Source organism: Archocentrus centrarchus, chromosome 11, assembly GCF_007364275.1.
Source record: "Archocentrus centrarchus isolate MPI-CPG fArcCen1 chromosome 11, fArcCen1, whole genome shotgun sequence".
In the NCBI taxonomy this organism is placed as follows: Eukaryota; Metazoa; Chordata; class Actinopteri; order Cichliformes; family Cichlidae; genus Archocentrus; species Archocentrus centrarchus.
Genome location: NC_044356.1, coordinates 1089326 through 1109806, shown reverse-complemented (window position 1 = coordinate 1109806; position 20481 = coordinate 1089326). Strand labels below are relative to the sequence as shown.

The following is a 20481-nucleotide window of genomic DNA, read 5'->3' as shown; positions in this document are numbered from 1 at the left end:
AACAGGTGCTTCAGCAGCGATTGCCCGATGTTTCCTTCAGGAGTTGGCAGAGAACAAATCAGAGCTAAGCAAGTACTGAATACTCGACTTCCTACAGTGAATATCTCATTCTAGGGTCAGAGCTGTTACAACCCATTGCCAATGAGACAGATGCTTTTGAAGCAATCAATAAGAGGTTTTTGGCTGGTTTTTGCCCTTTTTGGTTCTCAGCTGCAAAAGGGTGAAGTGCCTACTCTGGATTAGGATTTCTGTCCCAAGTGGGGGACTTCAAGTTTCTCAGGGTCTTGTTAATGAGTGAGAGGAGAGTGGAGCAGGAGATGGACTGATGGATTAGCGTCTGCAGTGATGTGAATGCTGTACTGGTCCGCTGTGGTGAAGCGAGAGCTGAGGGTGGAGGTGAACCTGTCGATTTACTGGCTGATCTACCTTCTTGCCCTCACATATGGCCATAAGCTCTGGGTAGTGACCAAAAAAGTGAGACTGGTGATACAAACAGCCAAAATGAGCTTCCTCCAAAGGGTGGCTGGGCTCAGAGTAGGGCCTCTACTCCTCCACATGCAAAGGAGCCAGCTGCAGTGGTTTGGACAGACCCAGGGCACGTGAGATTATGTCTCTCAGCTGGGTCTGGAATGCCTCTGTATCCCCCATTAAAAGCTGGATGAGGTGGCTGGGGAGAGGGAGATCTCTGCCTAGAAGGCTGCCCCAGTAACCAGACCTAGGTAAGTGGTAGAAAATAGATGGATGGATGTGATGGGTTCACTATAGAAGTCACCTGCAGCCCTAAGAACAGGGTTGTGTCTCATTAAAAATGAGACAATTGTGATAGTTTTTGAAAGTTAAGGACAGCTCCTGTGGCAGCGAAAGAAAGATGCCGAGGGCACGTTAACAAGCTACTGAGGACAGAGGAAACAAGTATTAGGCTATGAAAGAGGAAGCAAAAAGGTCATTATTTATAACCTTAAACATGGAATTTGTTTAGTTTTAAGTATCAATATTCCATCTATCTAAAACATCAACATGCCATCAGTAATGAAGCCTAATAAAAGCATGCTGTTACTGCTCAGTGAAAACTGAACGGCATCTGTTGGGACGTTTAATAAGAAAATTCAGGATTTCTTGTTGCCATATTTGCCTGTTTTAGTCAGCACCACATATTTCAGAGAGTTCGAGTGTGACTTCTTTCTGGAGCAGATTTTCCATCAGCAGCGTTTGGTGGATTCCAGCGTTCACCTGCCACACTCAGTAATCTGGGTGCCAAACTGATTTGGAGAGCAGAATTCAGTCTCCAATGATAACTGGCACCTGAACCGAGCGCCTGGCAGAGCCGATGAGTCTGCGGCCGCAGCCACAAAGTGCCAGAGTTTAGATAGCTGCTTGTGTTAATTTATCATCCCGCTCATGGTCCAAATCACCCGCACCAAAAGCCCCCCCCCCCCCTGAGCACCTCTGATAAATCTACTGTAACATGTAGTTTTCACATGCTTCACCTTACTGCAGCTGCTGCTGCTGAATTAACTGTGAAAAAATAATAGCTTAATTTGGGGTTTATCATGTTTGACATCAAAATTGGACTCATCTCATTTCTGTAAACAATGACCTGTTCACAGTCTCTCAGTCTGATGTGTGGGTTGGAGCAGAGAGGGTGGAGAGTGGATTTGTTTATGAGAGCAGCTGCAGAAGACTGGGGAAGAAAATGAAGCAAAAAGCCTTGTCAATGTCATAGTGAAGTTTGTGACCTTTTGGCTTTGGCATTAAGATGCAGTATTTGTATAGAAAACCTGCAGTTATAAAAATCTTGGTAACGGTATCATGTTGGAAATGTCCTACTAGATGAAGAAGATGGGAAAGATCCTGGAAGAGCCAAAGCGGCACTAAATCATTATTTTCATCTTAAGGGACGATTACTGTAATTAGGATTACTGATTATATATTACTGTATTTTTTTTTTTTTTGCATTTTTGGCCACAGTGGCTTTTCTCGGCAGTGGAGAGAGACAGGAAATGGGGGAAAGATACAGGGGAAGACACGCGAGCAAATTGGCGATGGGCCGGGACTCGAACCTGCGCTGCCTGCACCGCAATGCGGCATATGTATGTGGTCGCCGGCTTTACCACTAAGCCACCCAGGTGCCCCATATTACTGTATTTATTGCGAGTGATTTATCAGCCCACTTATCAAAATTTGACTGATGAAGAAAGCAGTAAAGCTGCAGTAAAACTCCCAGACGTTTCCTTTAGGAGCTGGTGGAGACCAAACCCGAGCTTAAAGGGAATACTAAATGTTTTAGTACTGAGTGTCTGGCATGAGTTTTATGTCAGGGAAAATTTTAGAGACTTTTTTTGCCCAGAGGAAAACTCTTGCTAAGTTTGTTTCTAAGGAAGCCATACTCAACCAAGGGGACCCAGTCCAAGTTGTGCACAGTTTAATTTGCTGGGGTACAGGTTTGCGCATCAGTGGGTCTGGTGCCTGCATAGATTCAATGGACCAGAAGGGTCACACAAAAAAATGTGTTTTTAGGATTGAAAAAAAGACTTAAGTAACTTGCCTTTGGACCACATAAACCAGGTGATTTTGGTTTCTCTGAGTTGTTACTGTACTTTATCTTTTTAGCTGTCTACGTCTTTGCCGTCTCCTTTTATGTTCTTCTTTGGCTGCTTCATCAATGACTTCTTTTTTGGTTTGCTTATTCTTCTTTGTCCTCCTTTGCATTTTTCTTCACTCAGTTTCTCCATTTCATCACATTAAACTGTGATGTCATCACAGTTTAATGTATTCTATACTTTGGAAGCGAATGCCACAATGTATAAGACATCGTTTTTTGAAGAATGTAGTGTTAAGCATGTGGCTTCAACAAAATGCAGGCCTTTTCCTGGATGGGTCACCAGTGACCTGATGAATGAAAACATCTTAAAGACCTCATAGTACCATATCACCCCAATAGAGCGCTTGAGCTTACTTGTGGTTCCTAGGATACTTAAGAGTAGAATGGGAGGCAGAGCCTTCAGCTTTCAGGCTCCCAGTTTGGATTCGGGAGACAGACACCCTCTCTATTTTTAAGATTATAGTTAGGGCTGAACCACGAGTTAGTTACAGCCATTCAGTGGACGGATTTGTTTGTGCCTGAATTTTGGTCAAAGTTTAAAAAGTGAAACCAATCAGCCAGTAGTTGCAATAAGAAGTTGATGAGTAAACTACTTAACTTATCCCTTACTCTGTGACCTCAGTAAACACTTTCCCGATGAGTTGATGATCTCAGTCTCTAGTTTAAAATCTTTTTGAAGTCAGAAGAAGGATAGAGGTAGATAACATGCTAAACCAAGGCAGTGGACAGCCTTTTAAATACTTATCTGTGGAGTTGGATGAATTTTCTTCTTCAAGTGTTTTGTCCTCCAGGAATGTTGGTGATCGATAGCACGACCTATTTGTTATTCAAACCCTTTGACTTAAGTTCATGAGCCAGGATATTGTTCTGTTTAGACAACGCAAAATTTCCATATTGGTGATTTTGGCTGTTCTTTCTGTCCACATTTCACATGCCTCGAATTTCGGACCCAAACACTGGAGTGTGTCCACGTCTCAACACCACATAGTAGGGTACTAAATACAGCATCAAAGTAGCTGTATATGAAGAGTGATGTTTACGTCTCTGCTTGTTAGAACCTGCCGTCTGATGCAGTAAAAGTGAGGACACGTCGACCTCCACCGCTCCACAGAGTTTTCCCCTGGAAAGTCACAACATCGGGATTTATTTGATTGCATTTTTATTGGAATCCATCTTTATTATTGCTGAGTGGAGCGCTGCGACCTGTTTCTTATTTAACTGAGATTAGAGTTTCAGTTTCTGTCTGTCTGAGGGGAGCACAGCTAAAAAGGATTCAAATACAGCACACAGCAGAGTATGTGCACATTTTTTGAAAAGAAAAAAAATTTTCCCCCCAAATTTTCATCCGTTTTTGACATGCAGCTCCATGTCGTAGTATGTATGTATGTAGCAGTGCAGTTGGTCCTCAAAGCTGTGGTTTAATTTATCTTTGGCACCTTCACATGAACAATATTCCTCTGTTACCTTTACGTAGGAAGGAACAGCTTTTGAGATTTTGTATTTTTCTGTGCACATGTCACCTTACCTCAGCTCTTTCCCTGTGGGATAATAAAGTATTTTTTTTGGACTGAACTGAAGCAGGTAAAAGGAGCAGGAACCTTTTTCAAATATCACTGACAGGAAGCGTTTTATTTTCCACTCCTACACTTACTGTTGGTTTTTCAAAATGCTGCATATTGATTATTGATTCCAGCTGTCAGGAGCTGATTTTGAAGGTACCCAAAAGTGGCGACAATCTTTCAAAACTGACACTGTAAGAAGTCGAGTGTCTGCCTCATTTACAGTCATTTGTCTTGAGGAAATCATTTGAACAGATTCTATTTTGATAAGCAGAAAGCTGTGTAGAAACATTAAGACTTTCAATCTTCTGTCAGAACAGACAGAGGAGGGAACAACCAACACACTGTCATCACACTTTGCCCCAGGCGGAGCCTTTTATCTATCAAACTTTACCACACCGGGGGGTCTGTTGCTATTTTTGGACCTCCAATAATGTGTTTTTTTCCCTAAAATTTCCCGAAGTTGGTGTTTGTTGCTGAGCAGTTGTAGCCAAAACTCACACAGCTACACACACAGACGGTGACTGGCTCGAGTAGTTTTGTTTGTTGCCTGGGATCGAGGTGTTGGCTTCAACACTGACAGGCTGGGGAGAGGAGGGGGACACACAAGGGACCAATGAGGGCCTTGCTGAGTTAAATCAGTTCAGTCTGTAGGTGGTCAAACCTGCAGCCACAGATATAATTCACTCCAATTCATCCATCCATTTTCTCCACTGCTCAGCCAGCTCCGGGTAATCGGGAGACTGGAGCCAATCCCAGCAGGGAAAAAAAAAAAAAAAGAGATGTGGGGCTCAATTTTATTTAAATGTGCCAATTCACAACAACAGTCATCCCAAGCACCTTTATAAAGTAAGGTAAAGGTCTAATAATATTAGAAAGAAAATCCACACAATCTGATGGTGCCCTTTGAGCAGCATTTGGCGATAGTGGGGAAGAAGAACTCCCCTTTAAGGGGGTGAGTGTGAGAGCTGAAAAAGAAGAGATAAGAGGAACACAGAGAGACCGCAAACAACAAACAGGACAAGAAACAACGTAACAGTGATACATAAACACAGGAGAGAAAAGAGACGAGTGGAGAGGAAGAGCTCAGTGCATCATGGGAAGTCCCCCTGTACCCTGAAGCTCGATCTATAAGCCTAATCTTAAAAGAAGAGAGGAGGGCTCAGTATTTTTTTACTTTGTACTGCAGAACATGGGGATCAGGAAAGCATAAAAAAAATACAAATCTTTCAACTAAAAACTGGCAGTGGTCATTCACAGGAAGGCAAACAAACCAGGTAAGGAAAGCAGTCCATGAAACAGCCCCAAAGGTCACATATGAGGAGATCACAAAGCAACAAGAACACAAGGAACACAATAACCAGACATGTGGCTGTAGCTCAGTAGGTAGAGCAGGTCACCTACTGACTGGAAGGTCAGTGGTTCAATTCCTGGCTACTGCAGGCTGCGTGCCAATGTATCCTTGGGCAAGATACTTAACCCCAAGTTGCTCTCCGACCGTTCTGTCGGAGTATGAATGTGAGTGAATGTTAGACGATTAAAGCACTTAGCTTAATTAATTAATCATGGAAGTGCTTGTATGAATGTGTGTGCATGGGGTAAATGTGAACGTGTTGTATAAGCGCTTTGAGTGCTCATATCTGAGTAGAAAAGCGCTATATAAGAACTAGTCCATTTACCATGTGAACAAAGCGGGATTTGTGCTTCTGATTTAAATCAACTTTCTGAAACCCTACACCAAAACTGATGCTGTAACCTGACATGCACCTCCCTAGAAATGCAACGATTGGTGCATTCGGTTACGTCATTTCCTCCGATGTAGTTCCGGCTACTTCTTCTGTTGCCAACGTTTGACTCAATTGGAAGAGAATGGATCAGTTTCAAGAGGGAAAATCCAACTGACAGCTAGTGTTTTGGCAGCAAAACTGCAAAACAACGATGAGACAAGAGCACAAGTATAAATGCTGGCAATGGGTGTTGGCTGTTTGCATAGGCTGTACAAATACTATACTGCCAAAAGTATTTGTTCATCTTCCTTCACACGCATATGAACTTGAGTGACATCCCATTCTTAATCCATAGGATTTAATATGATCTCAGCCCAACTGTCCTGGGAAGGCTTTCCACAAGGTTTAGAAGTGTGTTTGTGGGAATTTTTGTCCATTCTTCCAGAAGCGCATTTGTGACATCAGACACTGATGTTGGACAAGAAGGCCTGGCTCGCAGTCTCTGCTCGAACTCATCCCAAAGGTTTTCCGTTGGGTTGAGGTCAGGACTCTGTGCAGGCCAGTCAAGTTCTTCCACACCAAACTTGCTCATCCATGTCTTTATGGACCTGCTTTACGCACTGGCGCGCAGTCATGCTGGAACGTGTTGCCAGACGGAGAGGTGTGATTCGTCACTCCAGAGAACACGTCTCTGTGCTTTACACCACTGCATCCGACGCTTTGCATTGCACTTGGTGATGTAATTCTTGGATGCAGCTGCTCAGCAATGGAAACCCATTCCATGAAGCTCTATAAACACTGTTTCTGAGCTAATCTGAAGGCCACATGAAGTTTGGAGGTCTGCAGCGACTGACTCTGCACAAAGTTGGCGCCCTCTGCGCTCTATGAATCTCAGCATCTGGTGAGCACACTCTGTGATTTCACGTGGCCTACCATTTGTTCCCAATTGCATTGACTTTGTTATAATCCCACTAACGGCTACTACGGAATATTTAGTAGCAAGGAAATTTCATGACTAGACTTGTTGCACATTTGGCATCCTATCACGGTGCCACACTGGAATCCACTGAGCTCCTGAGAGTGAACCATTCTTTCACTAATGTTTGTAGAAGCAGTCTGCATGAACAGGTGCTTGGTTTATACACCTGTGACCGTGGAAGTGATTGGAACACCTGAATTCAATGGTTTGGATGGTGAGTGAATACTTTTGGCAATATAATACAGATTCGACACAGTAACCATGTCTAAAAGAACCAAATTATTCAGCTAAATAGTAAGTAGGAGGTGTGAATACTGAGGCAGGTGATTAACTGATGAGGTGAGGCAGCAGGATTCCCAACGTGTGTAACAAACAGATATTTAAAATGAAACAGGAAGTGACTAAACAGAGACCCAGAATCATGGTGTTAAGAAAACACAGTGTCTTTCTCACATCCACAATGTAAAATTTGTGAACCTCATCCTCAACAAGTAGTTTCAGAAGGCAGTGACTCCTCTGACTGCAGAACTCTGAACTTTCCAGATAAATTTAAGGTCTCAATCTCTTATTTTGTGTTTTATTTAATAAATCATTGTGCACAAGTGTAGAAACACACTGGTAATAAAATATCCCATCTTTTTCTAGAAATGTAGTTATTTTTGATGGGTGCTCATGTTAGTGCAGGCCTCTGGTTTAATGCACGCTGGTGAGGAGATCCTGGCTGCACCGACCTGGAGGCAGCAGTGATGTGAAGAAAAAAAGTGTAGAAGGAAACTGCTGGAGAGTAACGATGCAAACAATGCAGAAGTAAAAGTGAGCTTTGCGAGGAAAAAAAAAAACAAAAAAAAGTATTCCATGTTTGTGTCTGAAAGTTTGTTTTCTGGAAAATTCCACCTTTAATCCTCAGACAGAAGTTAATTTGTGCTTCTCTCACTACAGAAGAATAGCCAAAATCAGAGATGCACCACTGAAAAAATGTGATTCATGCTTCATTTAATTGCTTGAAAAGAGGTCATTTGTCATTTCTGACATTTTCTAAAATAAGTGATTAATCATTTAACTAAGAAATAGCACTTGTATTGCCAGTGAATGTAATTCAGTTACAGGTTTAATTAAAAAACACTGCCCTTATAACATGCACTAAATATTTTCTAACATGCATGTACCTTTTCAGAGGGCCATCTGCTCTTGTTGAACTCATCAGACATTTCTAAAATGATTTGGAAGTATTTCAGCAGCATCCTGCTGATCAGGAGTAACAAGTAAAACACAAAACCATCAGTGATACAAACCTCAGAGCCTCGGTGAAGATCACAAATTCAAGGACAGCTGCTGATACCAAAACGAGCCGCAACAAAACCCATCAAATTCTCACCATTTATCCGGTCAGCCTCCCGGATGCGTCCTCCGCCATCTTCTTCTCTCTGTCCATGAGCAGCTCCCTTCCTCGCCTCGAGTCCTCCAGCCAGGTCCCGAACACCTCCCGTGCTCCTCCGAGGAGTCCCCCGTTCTGTCCCCCGTTCTTCAGCTCCGCCACGCTCTGCTGTCTCAGTCTGTCGGAGAGGAGCGACACGAGGTTAAGAGAGTCACGTTAGAGGGAAAAGGTGCAGGGTGCTAAGCTAAAGAAACCAGCAGGCAAAGTTGGCTACATGCATCTTTTATACAGCCTGCATAGTAGGAATACTGTTCCAAGAAACAAGGCCTGCACTTTTTAACTAGTTTTTTTTTATTTTTACATTTTTAAAAATTATTTTTAATTCTTTTATTTTAACAAGTTTTAACTGTAAAAGTATTCATTGGACACTAGGCACTGTCACATTGTCATATATGATATAATTATTTGAAATACAGCTTTAATGTTGTGGCACACAGAATAAATGCTTATTGATGTCTGGTAGTTTAATCGGTACCCACAGAGCTGTTTTCACCTGCACTGCTTAATTTTTAGCAGCTCCTGGGCTCTGCTGGAGAGGCTTAAGTGCATCCAACGCTTCAATTCTTAGTTCAGTGACACTGTGAGTTAGAAGATGTATTTCAGAAATGAGGAAAATAAATGGAGGATATGGAAAATTTTAATTCTGATATTCTTTTTCAGCCTGTCTGTGGTTACAAATCTTCTCTATAGCTCATCATATCAAACACACTTTCCAAGAAAACACATTAATGCTGGTTCAAAACTAACAATAAGATAAAAATGTGAGATTAAGAAAGTATAAATACTGTCCTTGGCCACAGCATCTTTATATTTTTAAGGTTTTTCATACACATGCGGGTAATTCAGGTATGGTCTTCTTCACGCAGGCCTAGAGACCACAAAGTGACCACCTGGTAATCATCAGGGAAAAGTGTATTCCCTGATTGGATGGTGAGAGGTTGTTGGCTGTTGCTGGGTGAAATTATCCACAAAGAGGTGCAACCTTAAATAAACCTCCTTGCAGATTGCTAGCAGATTGCCGCAGTTGCCCGTAGTTTGTGTGGAAGATGCTGACTTGTCTCTAAACACTTGCCAGCCTCTCTGAGTGATAGTAAAAGTTCTGTTTCCAGTTTGCGTCACACTTTTTTCAAGTTTCACTACTGCTTGTTGGTCAGTTATAAAGTGTTTGCTGACACGCTGAACGCTGGCGCATGCAGTACCCTCTTTACGACTGATTTCACCCAGCAACCTCCAGCAACCCCTTGCCAACTGGTTGGGGAATGCACATTTTTATGTGGTGACTGGGTGCTACTGGGGGGAGGGGGTGTCACTAACAGGGCTGTAGGCCCGTGTGGCTTAATGTTTCTTACCAGCTGAGAGTGTTTAAAAAAAAAAATTCTGAATCTGTTAACAAAACAAATGTTAGGATTTAAAAAGGTTTTATCTTTGTTTTTTTCAGCTGACAAGCAGCCACATGCTGAACAAAGATTAAAAAAAAAGGTTAAAGTGTCATCAGCTCAGACAAAGGAACTGGACTAAAAGCGAGACGGTTTTTGGATGAATTTCAGAAATCTGCTTTTTTAAGATGTTTGTCCTTCAGTACCAAAGAGAACTGTCAATCTGTTTTTTGAGAATCCACTGAGGTGATTGCACACAATCATATTTAACGTGAGTGGGTCACAAGTGGAGCATTTTTAATTATAACGAGGAGAAAGCAATCATCACAATAATTTAAAACTGAAGGAGGAAATTCTGTGAAAACATAGAGTCAACCCACTGCTACACAACCCATACATGATGAGCCTCTGTCACTGATGAAAAAAAAACAGACAAGCTTCATGTTCGTCCTTTAAATCAGGCTGTACATCAGGAAATAAAAAGACATCATTAACCCTTAACTCCCATCTGAGCACCGCTGACAGTTTCCTTTATCGCTCTGCATTGTTCGGCTGTACATTGCACATCACACACTGCTTTGTTGCAGAGTTTATAAAATAAACAGCAGCCAGAAGGATTTGAGTGTGCTGTCAGTGCGGGCTCATGCCGTGGTGTTTTTCAAAGGCTGAGCCAGAAACCCAGAGCAGACTCACGGGAAGAATAAAAGGCTTGCCCAAATTATAGTGGAGATATTGGTTTCCAACATAATGGCTGTGTTATTTGGCCAAACATGTCCCAAGCTCCTTGAAGGAGAGGCAGACTAAATAGAGTCATGTAGATTTGTAGGTTAATGTCCTGAAAACAATGTTAATGTGGCAACGAGAAAACAACAGCACGAGCCCGTGGAGGGGAAGCAGAAATTTATTTTGGCTGCACAGGTCACCACAAAAGGTGTCAGTGGGTAGAAAATGGTGCTGAAACTACCAGGGGTGCAGTTCAGTAAACACTGACTACACGAATTATTCAGCAGACGTGAAGCCAAAGGAGCGAAATGTGGGGCGGTGGAGTTTTGTGATTGGGATATAGGAATGAAATTGACTTGACTCTTTATGAAAAATTATATTCATTTCCATCATTTCATCTACATAATAAAGGAGGTGGTCACACTGAGAAACAGGAGAATTATAGAGGGCTGTCAGCAGCTGTCAGTGTAGGACTACATATCCATGATTTCAGCACTTAATTTGCTGTGTTTCTCTGCCAATTGCAGTAAATTATTCAGACACTTTACATATACTTACACAGCATTGTAGAAGTCCTTCATTACACGACCTGCTTTTAAAAACATTTCAGTAAAAAGTAAAAGCAGAAAAACTTTCACATTATATGTTCAGCCTGTTCTTATTCCCTGGGCATCAGCCATTTTATCAAAGTTGTTCTCAAATTTAAGACTGAAACCTTAAAGCACAGCTCTGAAAACACCAGGCTGAGATAAGGTACTTCCTTTTTTGTGTTTTCACAGATTCATTTTGATCTGCTGGGTTCCTTGCTGAGGTTGAATCGTGACAGCCATCACTCCATTTTAAAACCTCCCTCACCAGTGATGACAAAACATCTTCTAGATCAAACAAGGGCAGATAAATAAAGAATAACACGCAAATTAAATCCCATTAAAGGTTTTTTTTAATTGGTCCTGACTAGGGATGTGCGCGACTAGTCGAATAGATGACTAATCGTCGCTATTGTCACTAGTCGGTACCAGACGTACTAGTTGAGTAGCCCAATTGTTAAGATTTGAATTGATACCCAGCGCACAAATTGGTTGTCCTAAATGTTACAGCCATCTGCCACCAGAAAGAGCTGCAGCCCTGACTTTATTATAGAAAAATGCCATAACTTTGTTAATCTTGGCCTGAAGATGAAGTTTTACAACATAACTTGAAGCACACCTCCTGAGAAACACCGCTGTTTCTTTCTTCATTTTTGGCTACTTCCCCCCAAGTTTGTGCAATGAAGTGAAAAAAAAACTAGAGGGCCAAAAACTGACCTCAGCAAAGAGTAGAACCCAGGAGAGAAAAAGCCCCGGGATTCTAGATCCTAAAATTTAACTTGATATCTGAGTGTTTCTTAGTTTTAGACTAGTCGATTAGTCTAATTTTTTTTCCTTGTTTAGTCGACTAAGAAATTAGCCTAGGCCTATCTCAGCTGCCATGAGATAAGACGAGAGGCTAGGTACACCCTGAACAGGTCTATTTTTATTATAAATATTGTCTCAAGCCTAAATATTGTCTCAGTACCTTCATGACCCATCAGGGGCCCACACCCCACACTTTGAGCATCACTGGTGTAGGGTTTATGGCAAAAGAAAGCAAGGTATCTAACTCCCAACCTCTGGGTGACGTATTTAAAGCATAATTTTTTCAATACACTGCCAATCAGAAACATTTCTAAACCCAACCAGTTGGTGAAAGCTAAAATAACCAGGTAGCAAAGTCCCCAAAATGATACAAACCTTGATCTCTTAGCTGGTAAACTTGCAACTTGAGTCAGGAGAACAATTTTCAAAAGTCCAAAACCACATTTTCCGTTTAGGGTTAGGGTTAAGGGTTACCTCAGAAGGTTAGCCTCCACTCCAAATGGAGAAGCTTTTAATAGAAAAACTATAATTCCAAAATTAATGAGACTTTTTAAATGTTAGAGCTCCTAGTTTCTGAAAATTTGACTAAAAATGTGGCTAAAAGAAAAACCAATCCTAACCCTGGATAGGTCAGTAGTGGTCTGGTTCAGAGGTTAACTGCTTAAGTCACCAGCATTAGCTTCACTTCTGTCTGTTTGTATGGAATTTTCTACCCACTTGGCATACCCAAATAAAAATCTTAAACATAACTTTAAAGCCAAAATATATGTATGTAACATTTAAAAGGCTCGAACACTCTAGTTTCTGAATTTACGCTTGTTTAGCATGAGGTTGCATGCAGCTCTAAGTGTTTGGCAGGCCACCTTAAATCTGCTAAACAGAAAACATGATAGAGTAACAAACTATGATGAAGTACCTGCCAGCAAACTGGTCTTGAAGCTCATCGTGCTGTTGATTGTTGAGGCTTTTGCTGCGCTGGTCCATCAGCCAGCCCATCTCAACTTCCAGCAACTTACTGCTGTTGTTGTTGTTTGTTACGGCTCCTTCCTGACAGCGCTGGATGATGCTGGGTGGAGCGTTTTCAGGTGAACACAGAGGTGGCCTCTGCCCTCCGTTCATGCCATTGTTGTGAAAAAGTTCTGTCATCTCCATGCTGCCACTCTGCAGCCGGCTATCGGTGAACCAGTGGGCCAGTTCTCCACGAGCCAGTCCTGTCCGACCCTCCAGCTGGCTGAACTCCTCAGGGGAAGGCCACCGCGTGTGAGCAAAATCGTCCTTGAGGAGCGCCAGGGATCGGCTGTCTGGAGGCACTGAGCAGGAATTCGGATTGGGGACGGAGGGTGCAATGGTGCCAGGAGCAATCATGGACAGGGGGTGTGAAGGTGGCGGAGGGCTTTTAAGATGGCCCATACCAGTGCTTGATTTGTGAATCCCATTCAGTTGTAGTGTGTGGTGTTGCTGATGTAGCTGTTTCTCGGTGAGGGCACCAATGCTGCTGCCGCCCATCCTCTTCGTACCCATGGAGTTCAGAAGGGCTTGCTCCAGGTTGTCACGAAGTGCGCGACGTTCTGCAAACCAGCTGTCGATTTCCTGATGAGACAGGCGGGTTATGGCCGACAGATTGTCCACATCGCTATGTGTGGGAAAGCTGTTCCGCAAGAAGTTCTCCTCCAAGATCTTCAGCTGTTTTGCTGTTTTTCCTTTCATCCTTTCCAGCAAGGGGAACTGGGTCAGCACCGAGGACTTTTGCTGAAAATCTGGTTTTGGTGCTGCCGGGATGTCCCCACCATCCAAATGTATGATTCCATTGTTGTAAGCAGAAGAAGTCTGGTCAAAGGACCATTTACCGTCCACGCGAGATGTCCCATTGGCCTCTGGCAGAGGACTGATTACCTTGTCTCCTCTGGGGTAGCTGGCTTTCAGCTCCACTCCTTGCTGCTCTTTTAGTTTCTTACCATCCAATGAGAACCCAGAAATTTGGGATGGGGCTTTAGCGGGAGCACGGATGGACTGGATAATTGTTGGCCTCCTTGCCTGTGAAGTAATGAGTGGAGGGGAGTTTGGCAGATTTAAATCAGAAGCTGGCAAAGCGTGAGGACTGGGGTGCTTCTCTTTGGACGGGATGGGCACATTACGAGGAACAAGTAAATTGTTTCTGAATGGAGGGACAGAGATTGGTGGGGGGGCTATCATTGGCCTTGTTAAAGACGCTGGAAAGACTATGGAGGGCAGAGACACCACCGGCTTTGTTTGGGGTTTCCTGATGCCGAGAGAATCTTCCCTTTGGAAGACGAAGATGATGACGACGAAGATGGTGGTGGCATTAAAGGCACTGCAGCGGATGACCTCTTTATGTCTGTGGTGACCAAAGGAACTGCTACAGGTCTCTTCATCTCCATGGGAACGAGAGGTGGAGCCATTGGGAGGCGGCCTTTTGGGGGAGGAGGTGGTGGTGGAGGAGCCATTAGGACCTTGTCTTTTGGGTCACCAGAGTGGGGAGCCACTGCCATGATGGGTCGCTTGGACTCTGGGCCGAACACTGTCGACAGCTGTGTTGGCAGAGGTCGCTTAAGGGAGTGGCTAGCGCCAATGGCCATGGCAGCCGGAGAGTTTGTGGTGGTGACTACATTTAATCCATTGGGTGCAGTCACCCGGACATGACCGACATGCTCGACTGTCGTGTGGACAATGGGCTGCTGTGAGGCTTTGGCAGATGGCTGAGAGACAGGGCTGGTAGGTAAGATGGTGAAAGTGTGATGAGCAGGAGGGATGGAGCCATTGAACATTTTTTTCCTGGCTTCCTCCACCTCTTCTGGGGACCAAGTGATACCTTGCTTCAGTCGCTGGGTGGTGAACCAGACTTTGATCTGTTCCTCTGGGTGCTTGGAGGCAGCTGTAAGCCATGACAGCTCAGCATGCGTTGGGTAAGGGAACTTATTAAAGGAGGCGATCAATGTCAGGTTGTCATCTAAAGAAGGGTTATATTTGGTCGTGTTCAAGGGAACGGCTATTTTTGGTACAGAGTTAAAGTTGGGTGGGCGCTGGAGCATTGGGGTGACATGGGAGAGCCCTTGGACGATGGTGGGGTCAGGGATGATGACTGTTCCATTGATGTTCACTGCTGTGATTTGGTCCTTCTGGATCAAACCATCCAGCTGGCTTTTCAGTTCGCTCCCTCCATAGAGCGCCTGCATACTACCTGGGGATTTCACCGTGGTAGATATGCAAGGTGGAAACACAGAGCTCCTGTTGCTTTCACCTTGTTCATTTGTCACGTCGCATTCGGCTGAATTGTCCTTGCCTTCGATTGTCTGCTCTAAGATAGTCTGATTGTTCATTTTTATCCTCTTAAACTTGAAGTTTGTCTCACCTGGGTGCTGGCTCTCATTGTGCTCTGTGAGCGAGTCAAACTTTTTGGTGTTGAAGTTGCAGACAGCACAGAGGTACAGTGGATTTAGAATGACGTTAGGATGGCTGGAGTCCACGTGCTCTTTAAAGTCATTCAGGTTCTGCGTTGAAAATGGGCAGTATTTGCACTCATAGCCTCTTGCCTGCTTCTTCTGTGGCACCGAGTCTGATTCTGCTGTTTCTTTGTTCTTCCCCCCTCTGGTTTCTACATCTTCAATGGCAGGAGGGTGATCTTCTTGTCCAGACTGCTGCTCTTTTTCTAAAATTTTTGTAAATGCCTGCTGGTCTGGATTCTCCACCTTATCTTTTGCGTGGTTTTGACTCTTTTCTGCAGATTCAGGTGGTTCATTTTCTGTCACATCTTTGCTTGCTAATACTTCCACGTCCATCACCTCCTCCGGATCATCTTGTTCATCAGGCAGGTCGCTGACGATCCGGACCATGCATGGGGTGGAGGACTTTCTACGACTGGACATGATGGCTGCTGCTGCTGCTGCTGCTGGTGATTATGGTGGTGCTGGTGTTGCTGATTGCGTTGATATTGTTTTTGGCTGCTGCTGCTGGTGCTGGTCGAGGACGTCAGCGTGTCGGTATTCAAGGGGAACTTACTGGGGTGGAACAGAGTGGATGGTTGTGGACAGTGGTAGGCGGGTGGATGTGGAGTCTCCAGTGTCTGAGAGGGAGGGCGAGAACCGGCTGACGGCGCTGGCCCAGGACCGGTTGTGCAGTGGCGTCTCCCGCTCACTGGCAGTGTCAGCTACCGACCTCGGCGTCATGGGAGGGCATCACAGACAGCAGCGGCGTTCAAGCTGTGCGGGGACAAAGACAAAGAGAGAAAACGAAATTTTAATATTGTTTGTGTTCAGTGAGCTGTGATGCAGCCACTTAGGAAAGGGCTAAAATCAGAGAAAAAATATGTCAGAAAAAGAGAGAGACAAGTCACGGTGATAATGTTTGTGTCTGATGTTCACTCAAAACAAGATAAACAGGAAAAATGCATGATGGGTAATGAAAAAAGAGGGGGAAAACTAGATAATCTGCACTTTGGTAAACAAGCCTTTTTGATGAAACATGCTTTTTGTTTGAGCAAGGTGAAAATCAGCACAATACCGGAACAAAAAGGTGGAAGAAGTCACTTATAGGCATGCAGTTTCAATCAAAAGTTTATTATCCTGGACATGAATGTTTTAGCAATGCTGGTCTTTCATATTTCACAGTTTCTCTGAACTTTTTTCTGGAGCTGAATTATTTCACAATGTCTAAGTTCATGAGTTAAAAAAAAAAAAATCCATAATTTAGTGAACAAGTCTTATTTTATTTTAGATTTCCTGAAATAAACACAGGGTGAATTGGATGGATGGATGGATGGATGGATGGATGGATGGATGGATGGATAGAGGTGCTCAAAAATCTCCTAACTAGTGTTCACGTTTGACTGCAGCCGGTAGTTTCTCTGTGCCAACACACAGTGACATGGGAAAGTCCAAAGAGCTCAGAATACCTTAGAGCCATTTCTAAAGAGCTGCATGTTCCAGGATTATCTGTTCAAACTATTGTTTGTTGTCAGGAAGTGTAGCTACTTTGCCAAGGTTCGAAAAAATACCCAAACTTTCACCCTTAGCCGAGAGGGTGAAAGTTGGTTTGGGTGGTCAGGCAGACCTGCCGTGACCTGGAAGCTGCTCAAGCATCAGTGTTACTGTCTACACACGCAAGCTTTTTAATTCCAAGAAAGCCCCCCCCCTTCAAATTCCCCTTTAATTTGAGTTTGGAAATGACTGTGTTTACAGTGAAAAAGTCATCTGAAGCAAAGCTTTATGGTTGCAAGAGAACAAAGAAAAATAACCCAGCAGCCGGATGTGTGTTTGGAGAAGTAAAGGTGAGACTGCACTAAACCTGAAACATAGGGGTGGTAGCATCATGCTCTGGAGCTTTTTTGCTGGCGTCACCCTACTGAGGCATTTTTTTTTTTTTTTTTTTTAAGCTTTTCTAACCAGGCCAACGTACAGCAGCAACCAAAGTCGGCATCAAAAACAGAACACGTACCAAACGGGGGCAGAACGACGTCAATACAGCCGTTTATGCAGCTGTCGCTGCAAGCAGGCTGCAGCAGGCGAGACTGGATGTGATGAGTGGATCTGACTGAGGAAACTGAGGGACACTGCGTGCTCACACAGCAGCAACCCGTCAATCACACGGTAGGCCCACCCTCAAACACACCCTGCTTTAAGCTCCGGTTTTACTGGAATGGACCAAAGTTTACAAAAGGAGCTTCATGTTCATTCAGTAAGACGTGATGGCGCGGAGACCACAAACTCATCAGGCCCTTCTGAACTAGTTTCACTTTTCATACCAGTTTTTTTTTGTTTGTTTTACATATATCCATAACATTACAGACACCTATTCCCTACCTGCTGAATAATAGATACACCACTGATTCTATGATTATCAACCCACTCTACTGACCTCCAGATACTTCTCACAAGCTCTGCTAGACAAATAATTTTAATCATTCCCTTTTGGAGACTACAAATTATATATAAAAGGTGTATAAACCATGTTTGAGATAGAAGGTCAGACATTTTTTCTGTCCACAAAGCTGTGGTGATACCCTCTGGAGCAAATCCGATCATTTCATAATTCCCCATCAAAAGATGGGAGGCTCAATTCTCAATAAGCAACACAATGTTTTCTGTCCCCCAGCCTCCCTTTCCTCTAATGTCCAAGTGTCGGCGCACGTCTTAACATCACCCGGGCTTCACGGGTTCTGGTCTAATCAGGCGCTGGCAGACAACAGCGTTTGCTGACAAAGCCAGAAGGCCAGAAGTTAAAAATAAAGGGGGGTCCAGCTGACAACTTGAGACGCCACGCTCGAAAATTATGATGAATCAGAGTGCCACTTAATCAGGACACGCCGTTCCAGGCCAATCACATGTAAATGCGATAAATTGAAGACGTCCACAGCAACTACAAAAGACAAAAAAAAGTCTCCAAACTCCAAACCCCATTAAAAAGACATTAAGCGCCTTTCATAGATTCGGGCAAAGACAACTTCACAGGATAATTACCCTGTAATCATGTAATAAGAGAGACTCAGTGATGAGATCTCCTGACAGCTATCATCCACACAATGGAATGGAGAAAGTGAGGTAAAAACAGATGGGGAGAGAAAGACGGGAGAGAGAGGGGGAAGATAGGTATGAATAAATATGGGAAGAGAGCTATAATAAAAGGAGGACAAAAGGAAAAAGCAGGTAAATGGGAGGGGAGAGAGAGAGAGAGGGGGAGGAAGAGTGGCATAAAAAGAAAAGGAGAGAGAGTGGGGAAGGCGCACAGAGATAAGGCGAAAAAGAAGGGAGAGTCTGAAAACTTCCAAGCTAATGAAAGAGAACAGGCACAAAGCAGAAGACGTTTTAACTAGGCCATGGCCTGGCAGACAGAAAGAGGGAGAAGACAGTGAAAGAATGGAGAAGAAGAGTGAGAAAAGAACGCAGATAAACATAAAGAGGGAGGAGGAGAAGGAGGAGGAGAGGAAAGGGACAACAGAGTGTTTCAAGAGGAAGAAAAAAGGGAGACAGGGGAAAGATAAGCAGCAGAGAGCAGAGGAACTGAGAGTAAGAGGCAGAATCGAAAGCAGATGAAGAGAACGAGAGAGATGACAGGAGGACAAAACCATTTCCATTTGACAGAAAAAAATTTAACGCATAATAAAATGAGGTTTTGGTGCACTTTCTATCAGGAAAGTTGAAGCTTTGAAAAGGTGCCCCAATCAGTTGGGGGGGGGGGGGGGGGGGGGAACACATTTGCCAGGAAAAAAATGGGTACTTCAACACTTAATTAGTATTGGGCAAGCTGTTATTTGTCCCATGTGTCACTTAATGTTGGACATATTTCATGCTCTCGCAGCCTTGATCAGCTCCTCATCGCCTGCACGGGAGACACATTTTATAGCTGCAGAGTATCCAGAGCCTGGTTTGAATTGTTGTACTGTGCAATGAGACTGAACTAATCCTATGTTATTATAAATCTCATGCATTTACATTGCTGCTTATTGCATGCTTCAACTAATGGCATTTCCTCAAACAACAAGCATAAAAATACTGACAATCAATTCATAGAAAACTACTCGACAATAAAGCCATTACTGTTCAACAGCGAACCCAAACGTGTCAAACTCAGACGCCTCGAGGAGTTCAAAATTTCAGACCCAAACCTCGTTCGAAAGAGATCCGAGGACCGGTTTGCTCAATCCGAACAGACCGCAGGGTAATCAGATGCAATCCAAAGTGTAGTCGACCCAAACGGAGTCAGAACGACAGAATTATGGGTCGTTTTCTGCACTTCACCGCTCTCCTTTCTCTATCTGCCTCTAAAAACCTGCTGCAGTACAACATGACCCGACCCGGCGCAACCTGATTAGACTGAATATGATTTTGGACCCAGCCCAACTCAGGTCCCCGGGTCAGGTCGCGGTTAGCAGGGAACTAGGGGACCTGCGAAGACCTCTAGCCTGTAGCGCTGAGTACCAAAAAGTTCACAAGTTTAAAAAGTTTGTTGGATTTTCTTTTTTTTTTTTTTTACTCGCAAATTATTTAACCTTGACAAATCTCCACTGTTTACAGCAGAGATATGAGTACAAGGAAGGCCTCTGCTGCGTTTCCTTAGTTTATACACATCCTGTTCCTGGGGTGGATGCTCATATTGATCACTGATCAACATCAACCACATTGATCAAACTTTAAAGTAATGAGGTCAGTACATGTCATCCTCGTGAGCCAAAACCTCAGGCAGGTTTTTTTCTCTATTATCCAGCAGAGAGGGGATAGCCCTAACATGGTCATCTTAGGCAAAGAAGCCCCACCCACCTGCTGTTCAAACCCTCTGTTTATGAGGGGCAGCCAATCAGAAGAACCGACCGGCATCTATTCAGCACTTAACAGCTCATACCGGCCACTCAAACCCATACATTCACACAGTGTTTATTCCGTGCACTCTAACTGCCTCACACCTACATCCATGTTAGAATGGATGTCTTTAGGCTGCTGAAGGAAACCCACGCATGCACGAGGAGAAACCTCAGCTGACCAGGAGATTCAAACCCAGGACCTTCTCGCTGTGAGGTGCCAGCAATAACCACTGAACCATAAACCCTGCAGCCGAAATGAAAATGCAGCAATTCAGCGTAGCGTTGTCAGGTTGTGCGGCCAAGTAAAATATTAATTTAGACCAATAAACAATAGGTTAAAGTGAACACATGGCTTAAAGCTATGCTACTGTACTG

The 20481-nt window shown here is 43.7% G+C and overlaps 1 protein-coding gene across 1 annotated transcript in view; it reads right to left on the bottom strand.

Annotated features, from left to right (window-relative positions):
* The window catches only part of LOC115788355 (zinc fingers and homeoboxes protein 2-like), a 147286-nt gene that overhangs the window by 5110 nt on the left and 121695 nt on the right, over positions 1–20481 (bottom strand). The window contains 3 exon segments of the mRNA XM_030741338.1: positions 8243–8420; positions 12712–14047; positions 14050–16012. Coding sequence (XP_030597198.1) covers positions 8246–8420; positions 12712–14047; positions 14050–15679 — 3141 coding nt within the window. The 5' untranslated portion in view covers positions 15680–16012 and the 3' untranslated portion in view covers positions 8243–8245.